Below are 22,073 nucleotides of genomic sequence, written 5' to 3' on the forward strand. Positions count from 1 at the left end.
CAATAATAAATATTATATAAGGCGTCTGACGTCTCACCCTATGAATTGAATTAATACCGGTTTTCCCCCTCCATTTGTCTTCATCGAGTACTTGCACTGTGGTTCAAGAGACGGAGACGTTTGTGAGTCTGCCCAATCCGCCGTATAATAGAAGGGAGACTCTCTAAAGAGTCAAAGCAGATAATGATATTTTGTATGGCAGTATAATCCCGGATCAATGATGTATAGGTACAAATTGCTACAGTCGAGAGGTCAATAAGGAGCTTGCTATGTACGTGAGTAGGAAAGTCATATGCTAGTCTGCGACAGGGGAGAGAACGTGGGAGGGTCGTCATACACAAACCATCAACCGCAAGAGGTGTCCATGATTTTCTACATCTGCGCCCCCGGCTCCCACCGCCAGGCCCCCACAAAACCTATTGCACCCTTGGGCAACGTGTATAACCAGACATGACCATAGGGGGTGGCAGCGGAGACGCGCATCGGCGACGACACCGACGTCGGCGCCGATAACGACAATGTCGGGGGAGACGATCACGGCTTGCGGAACTCGACAAGCACGGTGTAGATCGTGTTGAACGCAGTGTAGATCTCTTCACGGACCTGAACGGCCAGCGGCAACCGGACGTTAGCGAACATGTCCCATAATGATAAGAGTGTGCGCGTATCTCCAAGCGGAGACAGGGAAAATGCTGCGAAAAGAGAAGATAGTACTTTACCTTTGCACCCGTCAAGACGATCTTGCCAGACACGAAGATGAGGAGCACAACCTTCGGTTTGATCATACGGTAGATCAGACCGGGGAAAAGCTAGAGCGCATATGTCAGCAAAAGACATGATGAGAGACTAGAGGCGAGCATACCTCAGGCTCGTAAGAGCTGAACTGTCCGTGGCTGTACGCGAGTCCCTCAAGACGAATGGGGAACTTGACGTCACACGAGCCGACGATGTTCTGAATCTTGAACTCGGAGAACTTGGCGTCGAAGCCAAGCTTCTGAACGATACGCGCGTACTTGCGCGACGCTAGCCGCGAGTCATCCTCAGACTTCGCACCGGTGACGACCATCTTGCCGGACGCGAAGATAAGCGCCGTAGTCTTGGGGTCACGGATACGCATGATGACGGCGGCGAAACGCTAGAAAAAGAAGCGCGACGGAGGGAAGTCCGACCGCTCTGCATTAGAGGCGAGATGTACAAACCTTGGGGTTATACTCTGCATTCCTCGCGTGCAGCGCAATCGTCTTCAAGTCCAGACGGCAGTCCAGGTTGACGGTCGCGACAATGTTCTGCAGAGTAGGTACGATGCCCTCAACGGCAGTGATATGTTGCTGCTCGAGTGTGAGTGGCGCAGGGGTAGCGGGAATCGTGGAGGGTGGTGAGGCAGGACCGGTAGCGCTGGCCTGAGTGGCACCCGTAACAGTCGGCGACTGCGATTGTGTTTGCGACTGCTGCTGCTGCTGCTGGGACTGAGCAGGCTGGGCAGTGGTCGGCTGTGGCTGAGAGGAGTAGACGGGAGCAGGGCCAGGGAGTGCAAGGCCAGTCGGGCCAGGTAGGTAGGGATTGGAGGGGAAGGGGAGAGCGAGGCCATTAGACGGCTGTGGTTGCTGGGACTGCGGGTACGGTTGAGGCTGTCCTTGCTGGTACGGCTGCTGCTGAGCAGCGTGAGCAGGACGGCCGAAGGTGACCTGGCGAGTAGAGAGCGCGAAGGACATGGTGGTAGAGAAAAGCCAAGTGTGAAAAGTCAACCGTGGGAAAATGCAGCGCGGCAGCAAGAGGGGGGAGAACCGGACGTGACCCTGGCCCTTATATACCTGCACTTTCAAGCTCCGCTTCAATCGCGTGATCATTTATAATCGATTGTCGCGTCTCGATCAATCCTTATCATGACTCATTCTGGTTCTTTCTGACGGTCTCCGCCACCATCTCCACGTCGTCCTCGCCGTCGCGCACGTCGTCCACCACCGACTCGACATCGCCTACCGCCTCGGCACCCCTACGACGACTTTGCCCCAGCGAATGCGTTCGATCTGACCACCAAGGCCCCAGGCGTACGTCGGCCGACCTTCGCACTTGCGTTTTGTGGAAGGCGCCGCGCGCGGGAGCTGTTGATTGTTCGACAACGGGCGCTGGCGACCACAATGAGCTTCTCAAGACCTTCCCTATCAACCGCCCTGCTGTCTTCTCCCTAGGTTCGCTCCCGAAGGAGTGCTGCGGCTCTCATCTCGCGGTGCGTTTCCCCTTGTGAGGATGAATGGGCGCTCCGATCCGGGAACAAGGGCCAGTGGATGCATCTGCACATGTTGGATGAGGAAGACGTTCTTCGGCGGCAGAGCTAGCACGGTACGTCTCGCAGTAGGGCGTGTACGAGAGGCGGGACGGGAAAGAGCGTGATCGTAGACATAGCCCGAGGAGCATGCAAGTGAAGCATGTCCATATACATTACTACAAAGTACAGCACAGTACAATCATTAGATAGAGCTATAAAGTTATCCGCGCGGGGTATGCGTCCAATGAACAATGGGGTAACGAACGAACACGGCCCAGCGAGCGCGAATCGCGGATTCATCACTCGCTCAGTCGAACTCAAACGTGTCCCTGTGATCCTCCGCGCCGGCGACGTGTCTGAGGAGTGGATCGAGTGATGCCAACTCGTCTTTGATTCCAGCGCGCGCGCAGTCGTCGAGCTCCTTCAACAGCATCGCAATCAATTTCTGTGGAAGGGTCGGGCAGATCGTGGCAGATGGGGGCAGAATCATTAGATGCGCACGGGGAGAACGGAATGGGAGGATGTACACGAACCTTGAGCTTGTTGTCGATTTGCCTTACGGTATCGCCCAAAGTCGACGTCCAGCTCGGGGGTGGGCTCCCGGGACCACCGCTGTATATTGAATTCGCGCCGGCATGCGCGATGCCCCACAGGCTGCTTTCGCTGTCATTGGCGGGTCCCGTTTCAGCTCCAGAGAAGAGGTACGAGACTCCAGGGTGGGGAGATAATAGTCCAAGGGGACCCATCATGTTGTGCGTGCTGGAGAAGGGCGACGGTCCGAGGATTTTGGATATCTTGTTGTAAAGCTCAGAGAGGACGTCTAGGAGGGAGAGGAGTGTTTGATGGTAGTCGAGAGGGAAGGGCTGCGCGCGGATTGAGCCGCGCGTTGTGTGGGCATAGAGAGGGTTGGACGTACGACGTGCGGGAGAGACATGTATGCCTCGGACGGGTCTGTGTACGACAGCGCATAATCGGCTCCTGCTGGTCGCTTCGTGCCCCGTGCCTTGAATAATCGCTACAAGGTGCAGAAGATGTAAGAGAGGGTCCAATTCGCTTAGTGGGAAGGCGCGTACGATCTTGGGCCTATCACTGTCCTCCTTCAACAGCTCGTACTCCGACATAACGTTCGAGAGCCCTCGTAGGAGATCCTGCGGCTCCTTGACGTCGAATTGGTTCGCTAATGCCATGCCAAGGACCGCGAACCGGTATGTTCTGGGCTATGGTTGTCCGGCGGAGGTATGGCGCATGATTGGAGTACCACTCACCGCTGCTTCATCGCGGCGTTGCTAAACGCTCTGTCGAGCTCCGTTCGTGTGATCATAACGGTATGGAACCAGTGACTTCGTCTGGAGAGGCACAGTGCCCGGTCGGCCAGGATGTCGCGAACAGACTGAACTTGGCACGCACCCTTCGTGAACATTGCGCAGGTAGGTGAGGGTGATGATCCTCTTCTTGACCAACTCCCTCAGAACGTCAACCGATGTTCCCTGGGGCAGACTTCCATTGCTCTGCAGCGATGTCCCCGCGGAGCTGGGCCCGTCACTGTGGAGGGACTGCACGTCCCACTCGCGGGGCATCGTCGCGGTCGTGGGCGTGGGGACCGCCGAGGGGTAAGGGAGGCCTGGCGCGGCAGCTGGGAAAGACGAGGGCGGCGCGCCGCTGCTGGCCGGGTTCGCAGAGGACTTGAAGCTGGTGAGGAGGTTCTGGGCGGACGACTTGCGCCGCATGGCGGGTCGCTGGGCCTCCGAGATGGGCGCCATAGACATAACGGGGTTGAACCCAGACATGGCTGATATTTGCCTCTGACTGCGTGGAAACCTCGCCTGGCGGCCGCGGTGATGGGGGGATGGGAAGCGGGTCGGGGGGCACGCATGGGCACGATCTAACCGGGTGGGTAAATAGACTGTCCTTACTGCTACTAAGGGATCATCAGGCGGTCATTGATCTGGGTAAAACTATGTTTACTCGGTAAGATCCTGGGTTACAGACCATCTAATGCAATCTAATCAACGATCGCGTTCTCCCCGAAAGCCATCTTCCGCCCCGCCACAGCTTGTCCTTGTCCTTGTCCGTCTCGAGCCTCCTCTCCCCGCCGCTGCACGATATACTGATCACGCCATGGCCGACATCAACGCCATCGCGAAGCAGTTCACTGACTTCTACTACTCCACCTTCGACACAAATCGCGCGGGTCTCCAGGCTCTCTACGTGCGTCTTTGCCCAGCTAAGGGCCTGCTGCAAATCTTCCTCAACATCTGACACACACCCCGCCCCATACACAGCGCGACGTTTCCATGCTGTCCTGGGAGGGCACGCCTATCCTTGGTGCCAATTCCATCAGCGAGAAGTTGGTTGTGAGCCTCTCTGTCTTTGCTCCGATCCCCTTCGCATCGGAGGCCTGACCAGGATCCTAGTCTCTCCCCTTCGAAAAGGTCCAGCACAAGGTTACCACCCTGGACGCGCAGCCGTCTTCTCCTTCCGTTGCGAGCCTGATCGTCAGCGTGACGGGTCTCTTGGTTGTACGTCCGAATCTTCAACTATACTTACGCGTCTGCTCGGAAGCTGACATGCCTCCCCGCGATCGCGCAGGTCGATGACAGCACGAACCCTCTCCAGTTCAGCCAGGTCTTCCAGCTAATACCCGAGGGCGGCAGCTACTATGTGTGAGTGCCAATCATGTCCTGGACAAAGCGCGTTCTGGAGCTCAACCCACGCGTTTTATACAGCTACAACGACATCTTCCGTCTCAACTACGGCGCGTAGTGAGTTCAGCCTGGATTCGGCGCGCTCTGGACAGCGTAGATGCGATGACAGGAACGTCGGAAGAAGTCTCGTTTTGGTGTAGGACGATAGGTTGGATGCAGAGCGAAGTTGTACCTCATATTTTGTCAACTATAATGTCACGATCGGTCATCGGTTCTCCTACGTGTCCCGACACGCTTTGTCCACGTACCCCTTGACATACACCCCTTCTCTGTGCACCCTCGGACACGTTCACGTCCATGATCTAGCCCACGCTCCCGCGAATGTCGAGCGCCCAGAGTCGGTGCCACAAAGCTTGGTTGGACCTGCGCACCCGAGGATCCCAGGGCTCTCCTTGCCGCAGTTTGCACAGGTATATCGACTTCCATGATGCACTTCCAGCATATAACCCTGCATACCTCTTCGCACTCCCCACTTGCGAAGATACCGAAGCTTCCTAGCACCTGCCGACGTGAAAGGGGACGCGGCCGACGACATCCATGACTCACGCGGGTACGAACACCACGCTCAGCGCGTGGTTCCAGCGCGCCACGCACAAGCTCGCAGACATAAAAGGAGCCTCCACTTCCTCCTTGCTAGCGAAACCCGATTACAAACCCTCTTCCATATCATCTCCCTTCAACGTAAAGAGCAGCAGCATGACTGTCCAGCAGGCAGCGGCGCGCGCGGTAGCCGTGTTCTGCGGGTCCTCGACCGGGAACCAGCCCGCGTTCCTGCATGCGGCGAATTGTACGTCTTCCCATCATCTCAATCGATCTAGATATTGACAACGGTTTACCCTGTGTAGCCCTCGGCAAGGCCATGGCTGAGGCTGGCCGGCCGCTCGTATATGGGGGAGGCTCGGCGGGGATCATGGGTGCGGTGTCTGGCGCCGTTTTGGAGGCGGGAGGCGACGTGACGGGCGTCGTACCGTACGCAATGGTAGCGGCGGGAGGTGAAGTCAGCCAGACGCAGGAGAACCGACGCCCGCCTCTTATGTTGAAGCAGAAGGGAAGGGAAAAGGTTCGTGCAGGCATATCTTGCGTACGCCGATGAGCCCCCATGCTAACCCTCGCGCGTCACTGCAGACTAATATCGTTAGTACCCGAACTTCCTTGTATGGGCCATCGCTCATGATCTGATTGCAGATCGTGGTTAACTCCATGCACGAGCGCAAGGCGGAGATGGCCAGAAGCTCTTGCGGGTTCGTCGGGCTACCAGGAGGTTATGGCACGTTCGAGGAGGTACTCGAGGTCGTTTGCTGGTCCCAGGTCGGCATTCATAGCAAACGTGAGTCCAGTCGGGTCCCAATCCTTCCTCATCCACTCATCCGTTCAAATGATAGCGGTACTCGTCGTCAACGTTCTGAACTTCTGGAACCCGTTACGTGAACTGGTCCGCAACGGCATCGAGAACGGCTTCATTAATGCGAGGAATGAGGCTCTTCTACAGTTCGTCGAGGGTCCGGCTGACCTCTCCGAGCATGAATCATTCGACTGGGGCAAGGCCACGTTGGAGGCTTTGGACAAGTGGCAAGGCGTCCAGGCGGGCGGTTTCTACGACTGGACGTTGCGCAAGGAGGGTAAGACCGAGGATGATACTCTCGGCGCGGTGTAATGTATACGTATCAAACCTTTGGTTATTGGTCTGGAATTAGGGTGTACATATGTATACGTAGAGGTATATACGGGCAATATGTGAGGAGACACTAGCATCCAAGAAGTGTCCGTGTCCGTCCGAAATCGTAGTCCGACCTACTCCCAACCCTCCTCTCCGCTCTTCCGTCCTCTAAAGTTGCACTCCACCAGCAAAGGCACGACGTCTCCCGGCTCGGAATTATAGTCCATGAACGCCCATCCACGTATACGCACGTCGTCACTCCCAGTCGTATCCTTCCCGCCTTCTCCCCCCGCTTCCTTGCTTGAAGCGCTTCCACTGCCGCTACCGCCGCTAAGCTGGTCAAGCAGCCACTTTCCCAATCGGCCGTTGACACCTTCGATTCCAAGCCCGATCTTTGGCCAGCCGAAGCCTCGTGCGACGGTAGGCGGAAAGGCGAGCGGGAATGAGGCAGCGGAGAAGAAGCTAATGTTCAGAACTGGCGTAGAGAGCTCGCCTTCCGCCGGCGGCAGTAGAACCTCAGTAGCGAGGTTCGTCTTCTCGGGTATTGACAGGAAGGAAGGGATGTTGTACCTAGATAGAAAGCACACGCGGAGTTAACCATCACAGAAAGGTCAGGGAAGTCCGAAGCTCTGAATCACACTCACCAATCGTGCGTGCGGACGAGCGTGCCTTTCAGCGTCCAAGTAAATCCGTCCTTTGCACTATCCGGCCATGCGGTCGGGTGGATTCCCAGTCCCTCGAGACCATTCTCCCAGCCGCTGCCGTCCCCACCAAAGCGACTCAGCATGACGACCTTCCCGCGCACTTCGGCCAGCGTTGGGATCCTGTTCTCCAGGAACCACATATCGCGCCCCCCAGGGCCGTTCATGATCTCGTCGTGTACGCACTGCGAGAAGTACGGAAGCGGGGTCGTCGCGAAGTCCTCTTGCTTGATAGACATGACGAGAGCCTCGCGGCAGGTCTTTGCAGCTGTGAGGAAGTCGTGGACGTCGCTGAGGATGTCTTGGAAGGGCGTACGCTGTGGGTATATACCATGGTAGGCAATGAGGTGACCGTCAACGACTGCTAGCCGAATATCCAGGACGCGGATGCCCGACTGCAGTTGAACAGCAAGAGGTGTTGAGGGAGACTGGCATTGCGACACGGGCCACCCGTGAAATGCCATGCTAGTCCACACCATGTCAGTGTCGCGGCCAGACACAGTGGTGCGTACATGACATACGTATCATGGGTTCCTGAATATGTATTTTGAGTAACAGTGCAAGAAACCGAGCCGTGTCAGCGTACCTGGGAGGAGAAGCGACGACAGCGGAAGGGAATCCGGCATCTGAGACAAGAATGTGGCCAAGTCACGGCGCTCAAACACGGATATCCGATAGACTCCCTTTGATATCTAATTGTTAATTACTCTCGCGTCAGGTCCAAAACCAGGAATAGCGGGAATATGACACACCTTGCTACGATAGACTCGCCATGGTGCGTCGGTAGGGACATGGACGGATTTCCACTTCGCTCCTAGTGTCAAGGGGACAGTAGCCGACAGACCGTTTCCCACTTCAGCTTCCTCCGTAACCTGCTTCTCTGAGCCGCATGCCTCGATGTGTATGCTATTGCACAACGGTGCTGCGAGCGTTGCTGACATATGCGGCAGCACCGTGATGGTTTGGCCGTCAGCCCTGTGAGTGATCCCCGATGCGTTGGCATGTATCAGCAAGGCTTCATGAGTCTGATTTGAGAGCGTCAGTTTCATGGAGGGGTGGATGAGAAGACAAGGGAGGAGACAACTGTTCGGTGTTCGTTTGCTCTGGAGACAAGCCTACGGTTGCGAACGTTCACTGGCACCAATTCCCGCATTGAGCGGACTGCGGGCTGGTGGCAGTGCTACCTACTCTTGGTATGTAGTTCTCACGGAGGTTTGCCTCACCGCTCGAACAATTCTGAGCTTTTTCTCAGCCTTCGAACAACTACTTTGCAAGTTAATGTTTGAGCGGTGACCGTATACCTCAGAGTATCTTCATGATACGATGGCAGCTGATATCCTGCTCTACGCATCCACTTACACTCTTCTACCACTGGCAGTATTATAGGAGAACCTGGGCTTTAAGGACCTTCACACTAGTCTCACATATCGACTCGGTAGAGCAATGGATATATTCAAGCATATAGTCTACAGATCAGTAGCGTACACTAAATTGCAAGCACTGCAGCAAAGCGAGTATACATAGCGTGAAACCATCATACGATGGTACGACTGACCCGGCCATCTAGGGCACACAAATAGGAGGCGAATTATACAAGAACCACGTACGATACGTCTCTAGCTCCAACGATACACCTCACAAGAGCAAACCAGGTCCTCACTCTGCCTTGACGCTCCCATGCCGGCCCTCCTTCGGGGGCTTTGATGAGGACGACGAGGACGAGGACGCTGAACTTGCAGATCCACTCCGTGCAACATCGAATCTAAACAGGCCAACAGTATTGCCAAACCCGGCGAGACAGCAGTTGGCCGTGCTCAGGAACGGCGACACCCGTGTGAAGTGCAGTCTCGGGACAACGCCTCTCCGCTTCGGCAGTGGCGCAGTAAGGCGAACCGAGCCCGTGCTTGCATTCGTCTCGTACTTCCGCCGTCGAGGCGGCTCGCGGCTGAGAGCGAGAAGCGGTGATGCCTGCAAGCGGCCCTCAGTAGGATCGAATGTCCACAACTCCCACCTATCGAGGGCGGCAGCCGTCAGCCCACCGGAGTACTCCGACAGGAGATGCGCCTTGGGGTCCGTGGTCGTCCGCCGCGGGAGTGGTTGTCGAGCCCGGCGACGAATGCCGACAACCTTGTGACGCCCGACGTCCCATCCCCCGCGCTCAACAGTGGCCTCGGCAACCCGCACCACCACGAGGCTCTGCCATATGGATGGCTGCGCAGGAGTCGCGAGGAAACTGGACGCTGGGGTAACGTCCTGAGGCCCCAGAGGTGGGTCATCCTCGAAGTAGTCGGGATGGTTTAGGAAGAACGTCTCAGAGGCCCGCCGGAGGGTGTCCTTGTCTGATGCTCTACGGGAGTGTACTCCATGGCCAGACACCGGGAAGGCACTCGGGGGCGACTCCGATATGGACGACATCCTCGAGCGCGGACGGACAGGGGTATTGGTGCCAGTCGAAGCTACTGATGCGTTGCTCCCACTGCGCGAACGATGGCTCAGCAGACTGGATCGGGGAGCTTGCTGAGGGAGGTTGCGTGGACATGAACACCGGCGCGTAGGGAGAGTCAAGTAAGCGCGGTAGAACTGGACGATGTGCCCGACGGAGAAGGTGATTGAGAAGTTCTCGATTGGGAGCTCGCCGCACGTCGTGCATACGGAGGTTGGCACTGGGGAGAGTTTCAGGGCGCCGATATCGCCGAACGGCTCCTCGAGAATGAAGAGACATTCGCATGTCGACAGGTCCCAGAGAGAAATGATGCCGGCCTGGGACGCGGCGGCGACGATGAGCCTTTTCGCCCCGTCCAGCTCAACGCTACAGACGTGCGCTTTGGCGACTGGATCTGAGGGGTTCCCCGCCGCGATGGAACATTCGCCCGCAAACACCGGAGTAGCGTTCTCAACGTTGCATAACTCAAACACCCCGTCGTCCAAGGAGAACCCGACTAACAGTCGGCCGTCGGCCTGGATAGGAAGAAGCATGGACTTGATGACCGACGCCGCGCGAGAGGGTCTGATGTATCGTGGGCTCGTGAATGACAAAATGTCCCACTCGACAACATAATCGCTCTCGTATGAGGCGTAAAGATGGCAGGTCAGTTGTGAGGATGTGTCCGGGACTGGGCTTATGGGGCGATTGGATGCGGCAGCGGCGGATGAAGCTTTCAAGCTTCCGGTGAAGTGAAGGGAAGTGACGCCAAAGGAGAGCTGGTCGAGCTGGAGGTGTGGAAGGGGTTTGATTTGCTCCTTCCCGATCAGGAAGACGGCGATGATTCCGGAGCCAGTGCCTACGGCACAGACGTTGCCCAAGCTATTCATAGCGACCGCGGTGATGGTCGTGGCAGTGGATGGCGTGCTTGCACTGCCGAGGACGAAGTTGGACGTGTCCACCACGACGTGTGACTGGGTCTCTGTTCGCCAGATGACGAACTCGTTCTGCAGACCGACGGTGGCGATCGTCTTTCCATCCTCGCTGGATGCGATGAGGTCCACGTCCGTCGCGAATGCACGCGGCAGAGTCGTGAATGATATGCCACCCTCTACAGAAGGGGCCTCGTCGGAAGACAGAGATTCCGGCTCGGCGGCATGCCTCTGCGCCTCGAGCAGCTCCGCGTCCTTGAGAAGATACAACAAGAGACCATACAGCAGCAGCGTGGTTCCGGTGATGGGCATGACGAAGGTCTTCAAAAGCCAGACCAATGGGCGGAGTATACGAGCCCGGAAACGCGATACACGGGGTCGCGTGGGCTTCCCGGCGTCCGCGGTAACGGAGTCCGGGACCTCATTGTCCGTATCGCCGAAAACGAGGATGGTCGGCGACTCAATGCGAACGTGGACAAGGGGGTCACTCTGCGGGTTGATGATCTGCCATACCCGCTGTGCAGGAGAGATGCTGTCTGAGGGCGTATGCTGAACCTTCGACAGATGTGCAAGTGGGTTCCGTGCGGGCCCCTTGGTCGTTGGTTTGCTCCCTACTGCTTGAGGAGACGTCGTGTAGTAGAGCGTTGCAGTGATTGCCAGCAGCTATGACGAGTCAGAACCATACGCGGGGAGGGATTACAGTGTTACCCACCAGGAACAGGCTGATATTCTTGGTTGGCCTCCCGCGCATAAGATCCCTTGTCGCCTGCCACGTAGAACCCAGCTTCGACTTCGAGGGCTGCACATTGGTCTTTCTAGGGTCTGTGATTGTCGTGGGTGTGAGGTTGGTACCTTGCCGCAATAGCTCGTCAAGCTGTGTCAAGAGTCAGCAAATGTACTACATACGCGATCATGGGGAGGGTGTCACCTCAAGACGCTGGATATCAATAGACACAACAGTCACGAAGAACGTGTGCACCAAGAACCAGTGTGCCACGAGGACGACAATGGAGAAGGCACAGAACTGTCTGATCGCACCTGTGGCGAAGACAGCGATCACACCGAGGACTGCGTTGTAGGACACGACCTTGAGCGTGTTGGAAGTACCCGCACGACTGAGCCCTTGGGCAATGCGCTCCTTGACGGGAAGGGTTATGGACGTCTTCACCACTGCATCGACCTGGGATGTTGTTAGATCATCATCGAACAACCACAAAGAATCGTACGGTACGCACGATGCTAGCCATATTCTCCACCCCGATGAACACGACGATGATTGGGAATAACTCCAACGGCACCATGGTGACGCGGAAGCCAACCAGTGCGCAGACACTGACACTGGTTATCGTGCTGACCACTATCTCGACCAGTCCAGTGAAGGCAAGACCGACACGGGAGTGTACCATGTCCATCTTGTGGAAGAGCCGGAAGCAGTAGATGCTGAACGCCATATACGTGATGTACGTGAATAACGAAAAGATGGAGAAGCGACTTCGCAAAGACACGTGTTGTCGATACTGGAGGAACCACTGTAAGCAATCGGCTGGGAAAATGGAAGACATAGCTCACCTCTAATGCGATCAAACGAGGTTCCTGAGCCAGGACGACAAGCTCGCCCGCACTTCCCGTGGCATCTTCCAAAGCATGAAGCCACTGGAAATGCCCCTCCTTGCTGAAACAATCCGCTTCAGGGAAGAAATACGTGAGAACAAGGAACATTGCCGCGTCGATATGGTTTGAGTTCGGATCCAAGAGTTCACGTCCTGCCAGGACCATGTCCGGCGTGATCGGTACGCCGGAGATAGAGATGTTCTGAGCCAGATTGAGTGTGTCCAGTACGTTCTCGTCACTAGCCAGCATCTGTTCGTTGTAGTTCCAATAGACCAAGGGACTGAGAGCAAAGCAAGACCCATCGCGCGTCTGCAAGCAAGGGATCCTGCGCTGGGACAATGCCTCTGATATTCGATGTTCAAATTTGAGGGTGGCGTGCAGAGTACTCTTGTCGAGGGCTCCGAGGCCATCCTCTGGAGAAACACTGCCTATCAAGACGCGTTCCTCGCGCAGGATACCCTCCATCCCGCATCTCGCCCGGGCAACCGAGTCTCCCCTAACACGTAGCGCCGCATCGCCCTCCCATAGGTGTCGTAGGTCATGCTGCGCGAAGTAGCTTGAGATGTCATCAGGCGTGAGGAAGGAGTCGAGTACACGGAGGGTGAAGCCGGCGAAGTACTGGGTCTGCGAGGAGTAGTAGCTGGCAATAGCGGGGAACAAGAGCGAGGTGATGACGATGGAGGAGACGAGGATGAGGCGGATTTGGTGGGTTGCGCAGTGACTGGGGGGAGATTGAACACGGGCGAAGGGAGTAGATAAGTGAAGTGTACGCACATGCCGAAGCGGTAGAAGAACTGTGTTCCAACGAGCCTCGCGCGCTGGAGCGCGGCAGCCAATGTCCTGTGCATCCCTTCGCGTCTTCAAGTCAATCAAAAGGCTCTAGTAGATGTTCAAGCTGAGATACACGAGACGAAGAGGTTCATGATGATGGGGGGAAGCAAAGAGCTCGACCTGCGTCCGGCCCCGAGCATAACGGGCGTCAGGACACTTTCCCCCGACTCCAACCTCGGAACGCGCAACAGTCAATCTGTCTTTGGGTCTACAGATCTTTAACAGACTCTTTGGTTTGAGTTCGAATACTCCGGGACTTTGTTTCGCGCGGAAACAATGTCGCGCACAGCGAAGGAGGCGTAACGCATGTATTCTCTGTACGTGAACAGTCTCACGCACGTGTCGGGTTTCTCCGGAGTCGTAGACGCCCATTCGCGCTGTGACGAAAGGCGAGCGCGTCTCAGTAGCGAAACGTACGACCTCGACCACCAAAATGCAGTCCCTCCACCACGTATCTAAGGCGGCCCTTCGCTCGACATCGAGCAGAAGATGTGAGCGAGAATATGCACAGGCGGTGCACTGTTAAGGCTGAATTGGATTGTCCACAGGGATGCACATGACCGCGGTGCGAAACGCGGTCTCGAAGTTCGCGATGCCTGCCATGTCGCCGACGATGACAGAGGGAGGGATTGCGTCGTGGAAGGTGAAGGATGGCGACAAGTTCGCTGCTGGGGACGTACTGTTGGAGATCGTACGTGCGCAGTCCTCGCGGGTTGTCACTGAGCGCTGACGGACAGACTCGGCCTTGCAGGAGACAGACAAGGCCACGATCGACGTAGAGGCGCAGGATGACGGTGTGGTGGGAAAGATATTGGTGCGTGCTCATATGCATGGCTTACTTCATATCCCGCGTGCCAACACCAGCGACGCAGGCTCCCGACGGCACCAAGAACGTGCCCGTGGGGAAGACCATTGCTCTCCTTGCGGAGGAAGGCGACGACATCTCCCATCTCGAAATACCCGCAGACGAGCCTACGCCCTCCGCGAAGCCCTCTCAGCCCACCCCCAGCCCCCAGCCCTCGTCCGCATCCTCTCAGCCCTCTCCCGCAGAGGTGAAGAAGACATCCACTCCTCCCTCCACGCATCACGAGATCCCCAAGACCTCCCGGCCGCTCTTCCCGTCTGTCCTCCGCCTAATACAGGAGAACGATATGACACAGGCAGACGTCGACAAGATCAAGGGCACGGGTGTGCGCGGAATGCTGACGAAGGGCGACGTCCTCACGTACCTCGGACTCGCATCGGCGCCCCTGGGTACCTACCACGAAACCCCCGCCCCCGACACGAAGACCGACGCGAAGCCGGCTGCGACGGCGGAGAAGAAGGAGCAGCCTGCTCTGCTCGACGGTCCGGCGGTCCGCAGACTGATTGTTGGCAACATGCTCGACGCGTCGATTAAGGCGCGTGCGGCTGCAGGTGAGTTGTGTCCCTGGCGTCATATTGCGAGCTGTAAGCTCAGTTTGTTGCAGTTCCGAAAGAGCCTGCGGACTTCGACTCCATCATCGCGGACTACCTTCCGCCAGCCCCGAAGAAGTCCTCCCCGCCCGCCCCGGAGGCTCCTTCCTCGCAGCCCAAGGCTGTCAACCCCTTCGACGGGCTCTTCTAGTATACTCACCTCTTGGTAATATATACTTTGGATCATTGGTCGGCTGCTGGTCGCGAGGAACAAGAAAAATGCCTATGGATACATGTACAACAGTGAGTCTGGCCTTAGGATCCGAGGACGTAGGGCTAAAACGACAACTGGTCTAATCTTCGAGCGGCAGACACTGTCTCAGCGTAAGCTTACGGTTTGCAGAGCCATAGAAAGAGTCAGTGCTCACTTCGATCTGTACGAACGCAGTCTGGGCTCCCTCCCCGCGACGCTTCTGCGTCAGCATCATGAACTGCATACTGAGCAACCCTTGGTCGTCGATCCGCAGTGACGTCTTGTACGAGATCTGCAACGCGCGCATCGCCCGTGATATATGCGAGAACTTGTACCTGTCCATTGCCATGCACGGTCCGTGTCAGCCGCTGCGCAGAGGCTAGAGCCAGGAGAAGCTCTGGGTGCAATACGTACGTGAACATTATGGTTTGCGGGCATTCGCAAGTCTCGATCACCTCCCGGTCGTTAGGGTAGTCCAACTCTGTCGTCCCGAACTGCCCGACGGCGCGCAGGCGCAGGCAGGGCGGTGCGTTGCGCACGGCGCGGTTGCCCGGGGGCGGCGGGTTGCAGATGATGGTGAGCTTCTCCGATGAGGAGTCGAGCTCCGAGAGTGCCTCACGCAGCCATGAGGACTGCGCGGAAGGGAAGAGAGTGATTCAGCGACAGACGGGTCTGGAGGGCTGACCAAGGGCGTACGTACTTTCAGAATAATCCTCATGGCGCTGCAAGGGGCGAGGCACGTACGTTAGCGAAGTAGCGAAGTGGGGCATTTTCTCCAGGCACCGAAGAGGGGAGACAGACGTACGCGCGTTCGTGTTCGAACTGGAGGTCGAGACGAGGCTCTGGGTCCCATGTCGTAATCTCACAGATCGCCGTCGGCCCACCCGCCTCTTCCGTCCTGCACGGGCACATTCAGCACCACACGACAGCAGCACGAGAGAGCTTGGCTTGACATACACGAGCAACGTGAGCGGGTGGCCACGCCCCGCATACGACATGCGCATGCCCGTGGTGCCCTTCGCAGGGGCGAACCACTGGTCGAGGCGCGAATTGTCGGCGTTCGCGTCTGCACGTCCTTTACCCTTATCTCTCCGGCCGCCGCCCATGCCCCCTCCACCGTCGTCGTCGTCCCCGTCTCCGCCCTTCTTTTTCTTCTTCGACGAGGAGCCTGGCATCGAACCGGCCGTGCCAAAGATGTTGAGGCAGTCCATGAGCGTGTTGAGGGGGATTTCGAACGCAGTCGACAGTTCTTCGCCTTCTTCGCCTGCCTGCCGTTGGTACTGGGGTTGATCCGAGTCCTGCGACGAGCTGTCCGCTTCGGGGTTGTACTCGAACTCATCGAAGACGTGTTTAAACACATATGCGGTTCCTAGACGAAACGAAGGTGGTGTCAACGTGATGCTTAGCGGTGCAAGCCAGATGCGGTAACGACAAGCTTGAGTTTCCTCGACCCCCGACGTGCCCGATGATATGTTCTCAGGTGGAATGATGACGCAGCCGCAGTAAGGTCTGGCGGTTCGGGCGATTGACCGAGGTCGCAGGCGAGCCAGCTCTTGAGCCCTTCGGCCTTTTGTGAGCCCGCACACGACTGCATAGCGCAACCGAAGCATCCCTCACAAGCGGCATTGCAATGAGGGTTCCCAAGTATGCAGGAGCAGATCTCATGGCTACAGTTGGGAGATCATGGCCTCTCCGGAACAAGCGAGTCTCTGAGCGATAGGTTTGTGTAGTAGTGGTGACCATATTTAACCATATCGATCACGCGCGACAAGGGTCTCGGCCAACCGAGCTCTGGTGAAGCGGTTACATCTCAGTGGAGCTTGTGATAGCCCGTAATAGTCAGAAGATGATGCGCGTCGCTATCGGGGGCATTTGAAGTAGCACGTCGTCACGGAGGCAATTGTTGCGTCGGTCATCGCTCTACGTCTCCGAGGAGAGCAGGACTTAGCCGTGAGCCCCGGATAGTATGGACCGCTGGTGCATGAATGAAGGCGCGATAAGTCATGACGTCTGCACCATGTCTCTGGCGATCAAACACCGATTAAGCTCAACCTTGCGCTCGGAGATATCTTCTGGGGAAGAAAGCGTGAGATGGGGCCGGCCAAGACGTGGGTCCATCTCAAGCGTCAGCGCCAGGGATGCATAGATGCTGGCCAGCGCTCGCCGGGTCATATGCAACTTGCAACTCAGCGCACAGGACACAGCGACAGTACACGCGAGGTTACGAGAGGTCGGTCACTCAGAATTCGACATGGACAGGTAGGAATGAAATCATGCTTCCCCCAGATGACATCTTGGGTATACTCTCACAGGAACGGTTCCCAGCAGAGTATTCCTGACGTAGGTCTGACGTAGCACGCGCCTTATGAATAGGTCTAGCCGCATGCAGTGCGGACTACTAGCGCGTCAGCCTGAGATTGAGCGTGGCTAGTCCGGCGTATGGGCCGTCCAGGACACGCTTCTTCTCCTACTGCGCACAATTGTGGCATAGCTCCAAATCCGGGACCATACGAAATCACCGGTCGTGTCACAATCGACCCAGACTTGGCGTCTTCTCCTGGGTTTCAGGGTGTACTTCTGCCCGTTGAGGGTGTGATGCTCATCACGATTCAAAACGAGGGATTGGACGGTGCGTGTCGTGTGCACGAGAGACTCTGCGGTTAACCCGAAGAGGTATGTGGGGCTGGAGAGCGGGGGAAAGCCCTCTAGACCGACGAGAAGCAGGGCAGTGGGCACGGGGGTCGCACGAGAAGCACGATCTGGAGTGATCTGCAGGGTGCTCACCTAAGAGGACCCGGGCTTCCTCGACGACGACAGTGAGTCCGTCGGGGGTTATTGAGACGCTTGCGCGCTATGGCGAAAGGTCGCATCAGGTCAGGCGGGGAAGGACGCGGGGATTACGGTTACATTTGCGAAGTTGATGCCTCGGAGAAGGGCCGCAAAGTACCTGAAGTCCGCGACAGACGCTGTGAGGACCTGGATGGGCAGTCAGCGATGGTCCGGATATGGCGTCCTGCGGTGAAATGAAGAGGCCCACTCTAGGCTGTTCGTCTTCGTCCGACATGGCAGGTAGGTTCTGGGGTGCGAGTGGGACCGCGCGTGCCTGCTGCCTGTGCAGCTGTGCGATGTGCCTCGGAATGTGGGATGTGTGTGCGGTGGACTCCGTGCTGCGGGCGATGCGTGGCAGACGGCGTACACAGTCAAGGTGGGTGCATGGCAGAGTCTGTGAGAGCGCGGCTGGAGCGCGGGGCCAGAGACGACGCGCGACGCGTGCCAGGGACCAGCACAGCACGCGCCCCATTGGGCTCTGTGACACCCGGCACGTGTGACGTGACAAGCGAGATGGTCGAGATCTAGACCGGCCCAGGATATGGACGCGACTTCCCCCCTTCGCGCCCGCCGTCCCTCTCTTCCCCCACCCACCATGTCCTCTTCATCCGCCTGGACGGCAGACGCCAACGAGGCCTTTTCCCTCTCACTAGGTTTGTCCCCGTCCCCGTCGTTCTCCGCGTCGAGCTCACCTCTGTGGCCAACCCCAGTCCGCGCGCCGGAGGATAAGGCCTCCCTCTGGTTGCGAGAAGTCTACGAAGGCTTCCACCCAACATTTACATATCCAGTACGTCTCTCCCCGCCCTCCTCCACGTCCGCGAGCCAACCCGTCCCTCCCAGATATTCGGCGAAGAGGAGAAGATATATGGCTACAAGGACCTCTCCGTGCAGGTACGCGTCCACTCTCGCGCTCGCACCCACGCCGCTCATCTCTCCGCAGCTCAAGTTCGCGTCCGGTTCGCTTGCGCAATACCTCAACGTGCGCTACTCAGAGCGCCTTCCCTCTTCATCCGCGGTAGACGAGATCGAGCCAACCCTCTCCAAGTTCATCCCACCCGGCTATTCGACTGACGAGCAAGAGTTCCTCGAGCGCGTCGAACACGATGCAACCCACTTCAAACCATATGGCGAGAAGATCTACTCGTACACACGCGCAGCAACCACCCTTCCGAAGGGCAAGAATGTCTCCATCCCCCAAGTCCTCGGTCCAGATGACGAAGAAACCGTGGACTTTGAGGTCTATCATGTGAGTAAGCGCCTACATGTTGTTTCAGCCATTGTGGAGCAGCGGCTATTGTCGTTGCAGTACGGAGAGTGTTTTGGGTATCCTCTCGTCATCGTGTGGCGTTGCCTCAGAGCGTCCCGTCCCGTCCGAGAGCGGTCGAGGCGTCGTTCTATGTACGATCGCACTGTCATGACTAGTGCTGGATGGATTCGCGAAGCCTCGCGAGGAGTGAGTGACCGTCACCAGCCAACGGAGTCTGAAGGCTATGAGCCTCAGCCACCAGTCGGCGGGCCGAGGGCTCACGACGGCCTGATGGCTCGGCTTGGGAGCTGTACTCTCAAGCCGAGCCATCACGTCGGGGCTTTAACGCTCTCTCTTGCAGCGAGATGTGGAAGTAGCTGGAGCTCCCAAAGTAGGCGACGAGGCTGCTGGACGTTTTCCGGTCCCGAGTTCTCCAGCTTGCGTACGCGAGAATGAACACAGAAGCACTCGCATTAACTAACATCACACTTTCCAGAGCACCTGGAAGACACCGGGCTTCCGCGAATACCATCGTCGAATGCAACTCTTCGTCCTCCTATACATTGAAGGCGGCTCTTACATCAGCGAGGATGAAGAGACATGGGAATTTGCCGTCCTCTACGAGAAGCGTCGGCGGCGCTCATCGCCAGACATCTTCACCTATCACTTCGTCGGCTATTCGACATTATACCCCTTTTATTGCTTCCCTGAACGCGTCCGGCTACGAATCTCACAATTTCTCATCCTCCCGCCTTACCAACAAGACGGACACGGCTCCGCTCTCTACACCGCAATCTACCAGCATGTCCTCGCGCAGCCGCGCATCGCCGAACTCACAGTTGAGGACCCCGCGGAAGCGTTCGAGGATCTCCGGGACCGGAACGATCTCAAGATGCTCCTTGCAAATGAGAAGTTCATGGGCGAGGGCTTTGGGCCCCAGGCCATCTCGAGCAACGGCGGCAAGGTTGGCGGTGTAGGCAACGGCCGGAAAATGCGGGGTAAGGGTCGGACGATGCGTGCTGGGGCGGGCAAGATGGGCCCACCCGCAGAGCGGTCGTGGCTCGAGAAGTGGCGGACAGACCTGAAGATCGCAGGGGTGCGTCTCTCGACCTGCTGTCCAATCGCCGAGGTGCACTGACAAACGTCTCGTCTGCTCTGTTGTCCTGGTCCGGATTGGTCTGTATCTCTGACGTTCCCGATGGGTCTCGGTCGTGGTTCGTACGGGTGCTTACAGCGGCAGTTCCACCGCCTCGTCGAGATGCTTATCCTCAAGCACATGGACCCTGCGGACGAGCGTGCGCAGCGCGCATACCGGTTGCAAGTCAAGGAGCGACTGTACCGATTCAACTACGTAAGCACCGTGTTTGCTATCCGCTGCGGGGTCCGGCTGCTGACGGCTGCTTCCCGCCTGCAGGAAATCCTCATGCAACTCGACAAGCAGGAGCGTCAGCAGAAGCTCGAGGAGACGTTCCAGAGCGTCGTCGCCGACTACCGCCGCATCCTCGGGCATGTTCATTAGCTCACCCGCTCAATGCTCGGTGACACTTCTCGGTTCCTGACGGCCTGTCCGTCACGGTTGTACGATAGGACGGTTCGGGCGGCGCAACACAAGCCCCCCCGGAGTTGCGACGACCCGCCCGCCGGATTTGGGAACAGGACTTGGAGTGGTATCTATAAATTTAATGTGGTCGTCGTAGCTGTCGATGCTGGCTTTGTGGTTGCGCTGAGGTTTTGCTGTCCTCGTTCTCTGTTTTGCCACCCCCGTGATCGTATTCGTAGTAGTAGCTAGTATCTTTATGTAGCCCACGCACGTACTATCTGACCAGGTTGTGCAATCTACATGTCTCATTACAAACTCAACTCTCTCTGGGATCGAGGTGCCAGCCACCAAGTGGAGGATTATGGGCGCTTCTTGTCCGGATGTTCGATCGTCTTCCTCACCTCCTCGCCCATAACTTCTGGCCTTCGGCTTCTCCTCTTTTGACCGTCCTGAGTCTATTAGCTTCAAATACTTGCCTTGCGTTCCTGGGTTTGATGCAGCGACCCTAGCTATTCGTCTCGCACCCACCATTTGGCAATGGATCCTCCTCCGTCTGGTTCGCAATGCGGCAGCGTACATACGCCGCATCGACACCTTGTCGACACCCGTCGCTCCCGAAAATCAAGGATTATGCAAGAGGAGCGCCTTCGGCCATGCCATCTGCTTGCCTTCGTTCTTGTCCTCTCTCCCACCTCCATCATCTTTTCGTACAGGAGGTGGATCGGATGTTCTTTGGGCCGTCTGAGCCAGATTGGTCTTCCACTCCCGAACATCCCAGCTCGGTTCGCAATTCTGCGGCGCACATATCGACCAGCCCGAGGTTCTAGACTGCGGGGGACCAGAATGCGTTGAAGATAAAGCAGCGACAGCCTCCGACCACCTGCCTCTAGAACGTCCGGTCCTTGCCCCTGCTCTCCTCCGTGTCCGAGAATCCCGCTCTGCGCACAAATGCGTCTCTACCTGGTTCCGAACGACCCGGAGCGGACGACGCTCGTGTCCGCGAACGGCGTCGCGCACTACCAAGTCACGACGACGAAGACGCACCGGCTCGCGCCCACCGTGCTGCACATCCGGCGCCCGGCGGACTCGGAGGACGACAGCTTCGTCGCGGACGTCGAGTGGAAGCGGTTCGGGGCGCATCCGACTGTGCGGACTAGTGTGCTGGACGGGATGATGCAGGAGCTGCAGGTGCGCCAGCTGCTGTACAAGCTCGGGAAACACTTCAGTCCGTGAGTACACTTCCTCCCCAAGTCTCCATACCGCTGTGCGGCTGACGCACGTATGCGGCACCCAGGACGAGGTACTTTCTGGGCAACGACGATGAGGAGTACAAGTGGAAACCGGAGAAGGGCAGCGGGCATGTCGTACGTCGCCTCCTCATTGCACGAGCCTCTCAGCCTGCCGGCCTGCTCACTCACGTGTGCGGTGGCAGCTCACGCAACTGAAGTCTGGGCAGCCAGTCGCGCGGTTCACGCAGGAGCTGGTCAAGGAGGGCTTCTTCCGCGGGGAGCGCAAGTGGGGCCTGCAGATCGCGCCGACGACGCTCGACATCGACATGATCGTCCTCACGTTTATCATTATGGAGAAGCGGCGGCGGGACCGGGTCGCTGCGGATGGCATGCGGAACCAAGAGCGCGACGAGGACCCGGTCGAGGGCGGGTGCGAGGGCGGCATGGGCAACTAGG

The 22,073-nt window shown here is 57.5% G+C and overlaps 10 protein-coding genes across 10 annotated transcripts; 5 read left to right on the forward strand and 5 right to left on the reverse strand.

Annotated features, from left to right (window-relative positions):
* Positions 1 to 100: 100 nt before the first annotated feature.
* On the reverse strand, positions 101 to 1,712 carry L226DRAFT_488760 (TBP-domain-containing protein; the record flags this gene model as incomplete). The annotated part of the gene is made up of 4 exons (XM_067677247.1): positions 101 to 603; positions 720 to 809; positions 863 to 1,135; positions 1,200 to 1,712. The coding sequence occupies 4 exons, from the start codon at positions 1,710 to 1,712 to the stop codon at positions 535 to 537; spliced, it is 945 nt and encodes a 314-aa protein (XP_067534097.1). The 3' UTR covers positions 101 to 534.
* A 653-nt stretch (positions 1,713 to 2,365) lies between these two features.
* On the reverse strand, positions 2,366 to 4,146 carry L226DRAFT_536209 (uncharacterized protein). Its single transcript, XM_067681067.1, has 6 exons — positions 3,674 to 4,146; positions 3,532 to 3,612; positions 3,340 to 3,478; positions 3,183 to 3,281; positions 2,800 to 3,129; positions 2,366 to 2,711 (listed from the first exon to the last, which is right to left on the reverse strand). Exons 1-6 carry the CDS (start codon positions 4,051 to 4,053, stop codon positions 2,574 to 2,576), a joined length of 1,167 nt encoding a protein of 388 aa, XP_067534098.1. The 5' UTR covers positions 4,054 to 4,146; the 3' UTR covers positions 2,366 to 2,573.
* A 142-nt stretch (positions 4,147 to 4,288) lies between these two features.
* Positions 4,289 to 5,283, forward strand: L226DRAFT_510376 (nuclear transport factor 2). The gene is made up of 5 exons (XM_067678257.1): positions 4,289 to 4,474; positions 4,549 to 4,620; positions 4,681 to 4,785; positions 4,856 to 4,929; positions 4,993 to 5,283. The coding sequence occupies exons 1-5, from the start codon at positions 4,385 to 4,387 to the stop codon at positions 5,027 to 5,029; spliced, it is 378 nt and encodes a 125-aa protein (XP_067534099.1). The 5' UTR covers positions 4,289 to 4,384; the 3' UTR covers positions 5,030 to 5,283.
* A 116-nt stretch (positions 5,284 to 5,399) lies between these two features.
* On the forward strand, positions 5,400 to 6,769 carry L226DRAFT_536210 (uncharacterized protein). The gene is made up of 5 exons (XM_067681068.1): positions 5,400 to 5,758; positions 5,817 to 6,031; positions 6,097 to 6,105; positions 6,157 to 6,298; positions 6,354 to 6,769. The coding sequence occupies exons 1-5, from the start codon at positions 5,509 to 5,511 to the stop codon at positions 6,623 to 6,625; spliced, it is 888 nt and encodes a 295-aa protein (XP_067534100.1). The 5' UTR covers positions 5,400 to 5,508; the 3' UTR covers positions 6,626 to 6,769.
* On the reverse strand, positions 6,763 to 7,955 carry L226DRAFT_546473 (PLC-like phosphodiesterase; the record flags this gene model as incomplete). The annotated part of the gene is made up of 4 exons (XM_067682426.1): positions 6,763 to 6,908; positions 6,954 to 7,198; positions 7,273 to 7,794; positions 7,933 to 7,955. 4 exons carry the CDS (start codon positions 7,953 to 7,955, stop codon positions 6,763 to 6,765), a joined length of 936 nt encoding a protein of 311 aa, XP_067534101.1.
* Positions 7,956 to 8,755: 800 nt separating this feature from the next.
* L226DRAFT_488773 (uncharacterized protein) lies at positions 8,756 to 13,227 on the reverse strand. Its single transcript, XM_067677248.1, has 6 exons — positions 13,069 to 13,227; positions 12,253 to 13,015; positions 11,919 to 12,200; positions 11,612 to 11,863; positions 11,396 to 11,557; positions 8,756 to 11,346 (listed from the first exon to the last, which is right to left on the reverse strand). Exons 1-6 carry the CDS (start codon positions 13,140 to 13,142, stop codon positions 8,986 to 8,988), a joined length of 3,894 nt encoding a protein of 1,297 aa, XP_067534102.1. The 5' UTR covers positions 13,143 to 13,227; the 3' UTR covers positions 8,756 to 8,985.
* A 331-nt stretch (positions 13,228 to 13,558) lies between these two features.
* L226DRAFT_546475 (single hybrid motif-containing protein) lies at positions 13,559 to 14,731 on the forward strand (the record flags this gene model as incomplete). Its single annotated transcript, XM_067682427.1, has 5 exons — positions 13,559 to 13,616; positions 13,674 to 13,816; positions 13,877 to 13,939; positions 13,998 to 14,541; positions 14,595 to 14,731. The coding sequence occupies 5 exons, from the start codon at positions 13,559 to 13,561 to the stop codon at positions 14,729 to 14,731; spliced, it is 945 nt and encodes a 314-aa protein (XP_067534103.1).
* A 53-nt stretch (positions 14,732 to 14,784) lies between these two features.
* Positions 14,785 to 18,001, reverse strand: L226DRAFT_510392 (Rad1-domain-containing protein). Its single transcript, XM_067678258.1, has 9 exons — positions 17,811 to 18,001; positions 17,681 to 17,749; positions 17,558 to 17,624; positions 15,731 to 16,142; positions 15,579 to 15,671; positions 15,474 to 15,495; positions 15,188 to 15,405; positions 14,949 to 15,108; positions 14,785 to 14,894 (listed from the first exon to the last, which is right to left on the reverse strand). Exons 1-9 carry the CDS (start codon positions 17,835 to 17,837, stop codon positions 14,874 to 14,876), a joined length of 1,089 nt encoding a protein of 362 aa, XP_067534104.1. The 5' UTR covers positions 17,838 to 18,001; the 3' UTR covers positions 14,785 to 14,873.
* Positions 18,002 to 18,182: 181 nt separating this feature from the next.
* Positions 18,183 to 20,707, forward strand: L226DRAFT_536216 (histone acetyltransferase type B catalytic subunit). The gene is made up of 7 exons (XM_067681069.1): positions 18,183 to 18,255; positions 18,313 to 18,389; positions 18,443 to 18,493; positions 18,543 to 18,848; positions 19,345 to 19,944; positions 20,083 to 20,199; positions 20,263 to 20,707. Exons 1-7 carry the CDS (start codon positions 18,198 to 18,200, stop codon positions 20,365 to 20,367), a joined length of 1,314 nt encoding a protein of 437 aa, XP_067534105.1. The 5' UTR covers positions 18,183 to 18,197; the 3' UTR covers positions 20,368 to 20,707.
* Positions 20,708 to 21,336: 629 nt separating this feature from the next.
* L226DRAFT_465390 (uncharacterized protein) lies at positions 21,337 to 22,072 on the forward strand (the record flags this gene model as incomplete). Its single annotated transcript, XM_067675918.1, has 3 exons — positions 21,337 to 21,617; positions 21,683 to 21,752; positions 21,821 to 22,072. 3 exons carry the CDS (start codon positions 21,337 to 21,339, stop codon positions 22,070 to 22,072), a joined length of 603 nt encoding a protein of 200 aa, XP_067534106.1.
* Between the last annotated feature and the right edge of the window lies 1 nt (position 22,073).

This window comes from Lentinus tigrinus (genome assembly GCF_003813185.1).
Source record: "Lentinus tigrinus ALCF2SS1-7 unplaced genomic scaffold L226scaffold_17, whole genome shotgun sequence".
Classification (NCBI taxonomy): domain Eukaryota; kingdom Fungi; phylum Basidiomycota; class Agaricomycetes; order Polyporales; family Polyporaceae; genus Lentinus; species Lentinus tigrinus.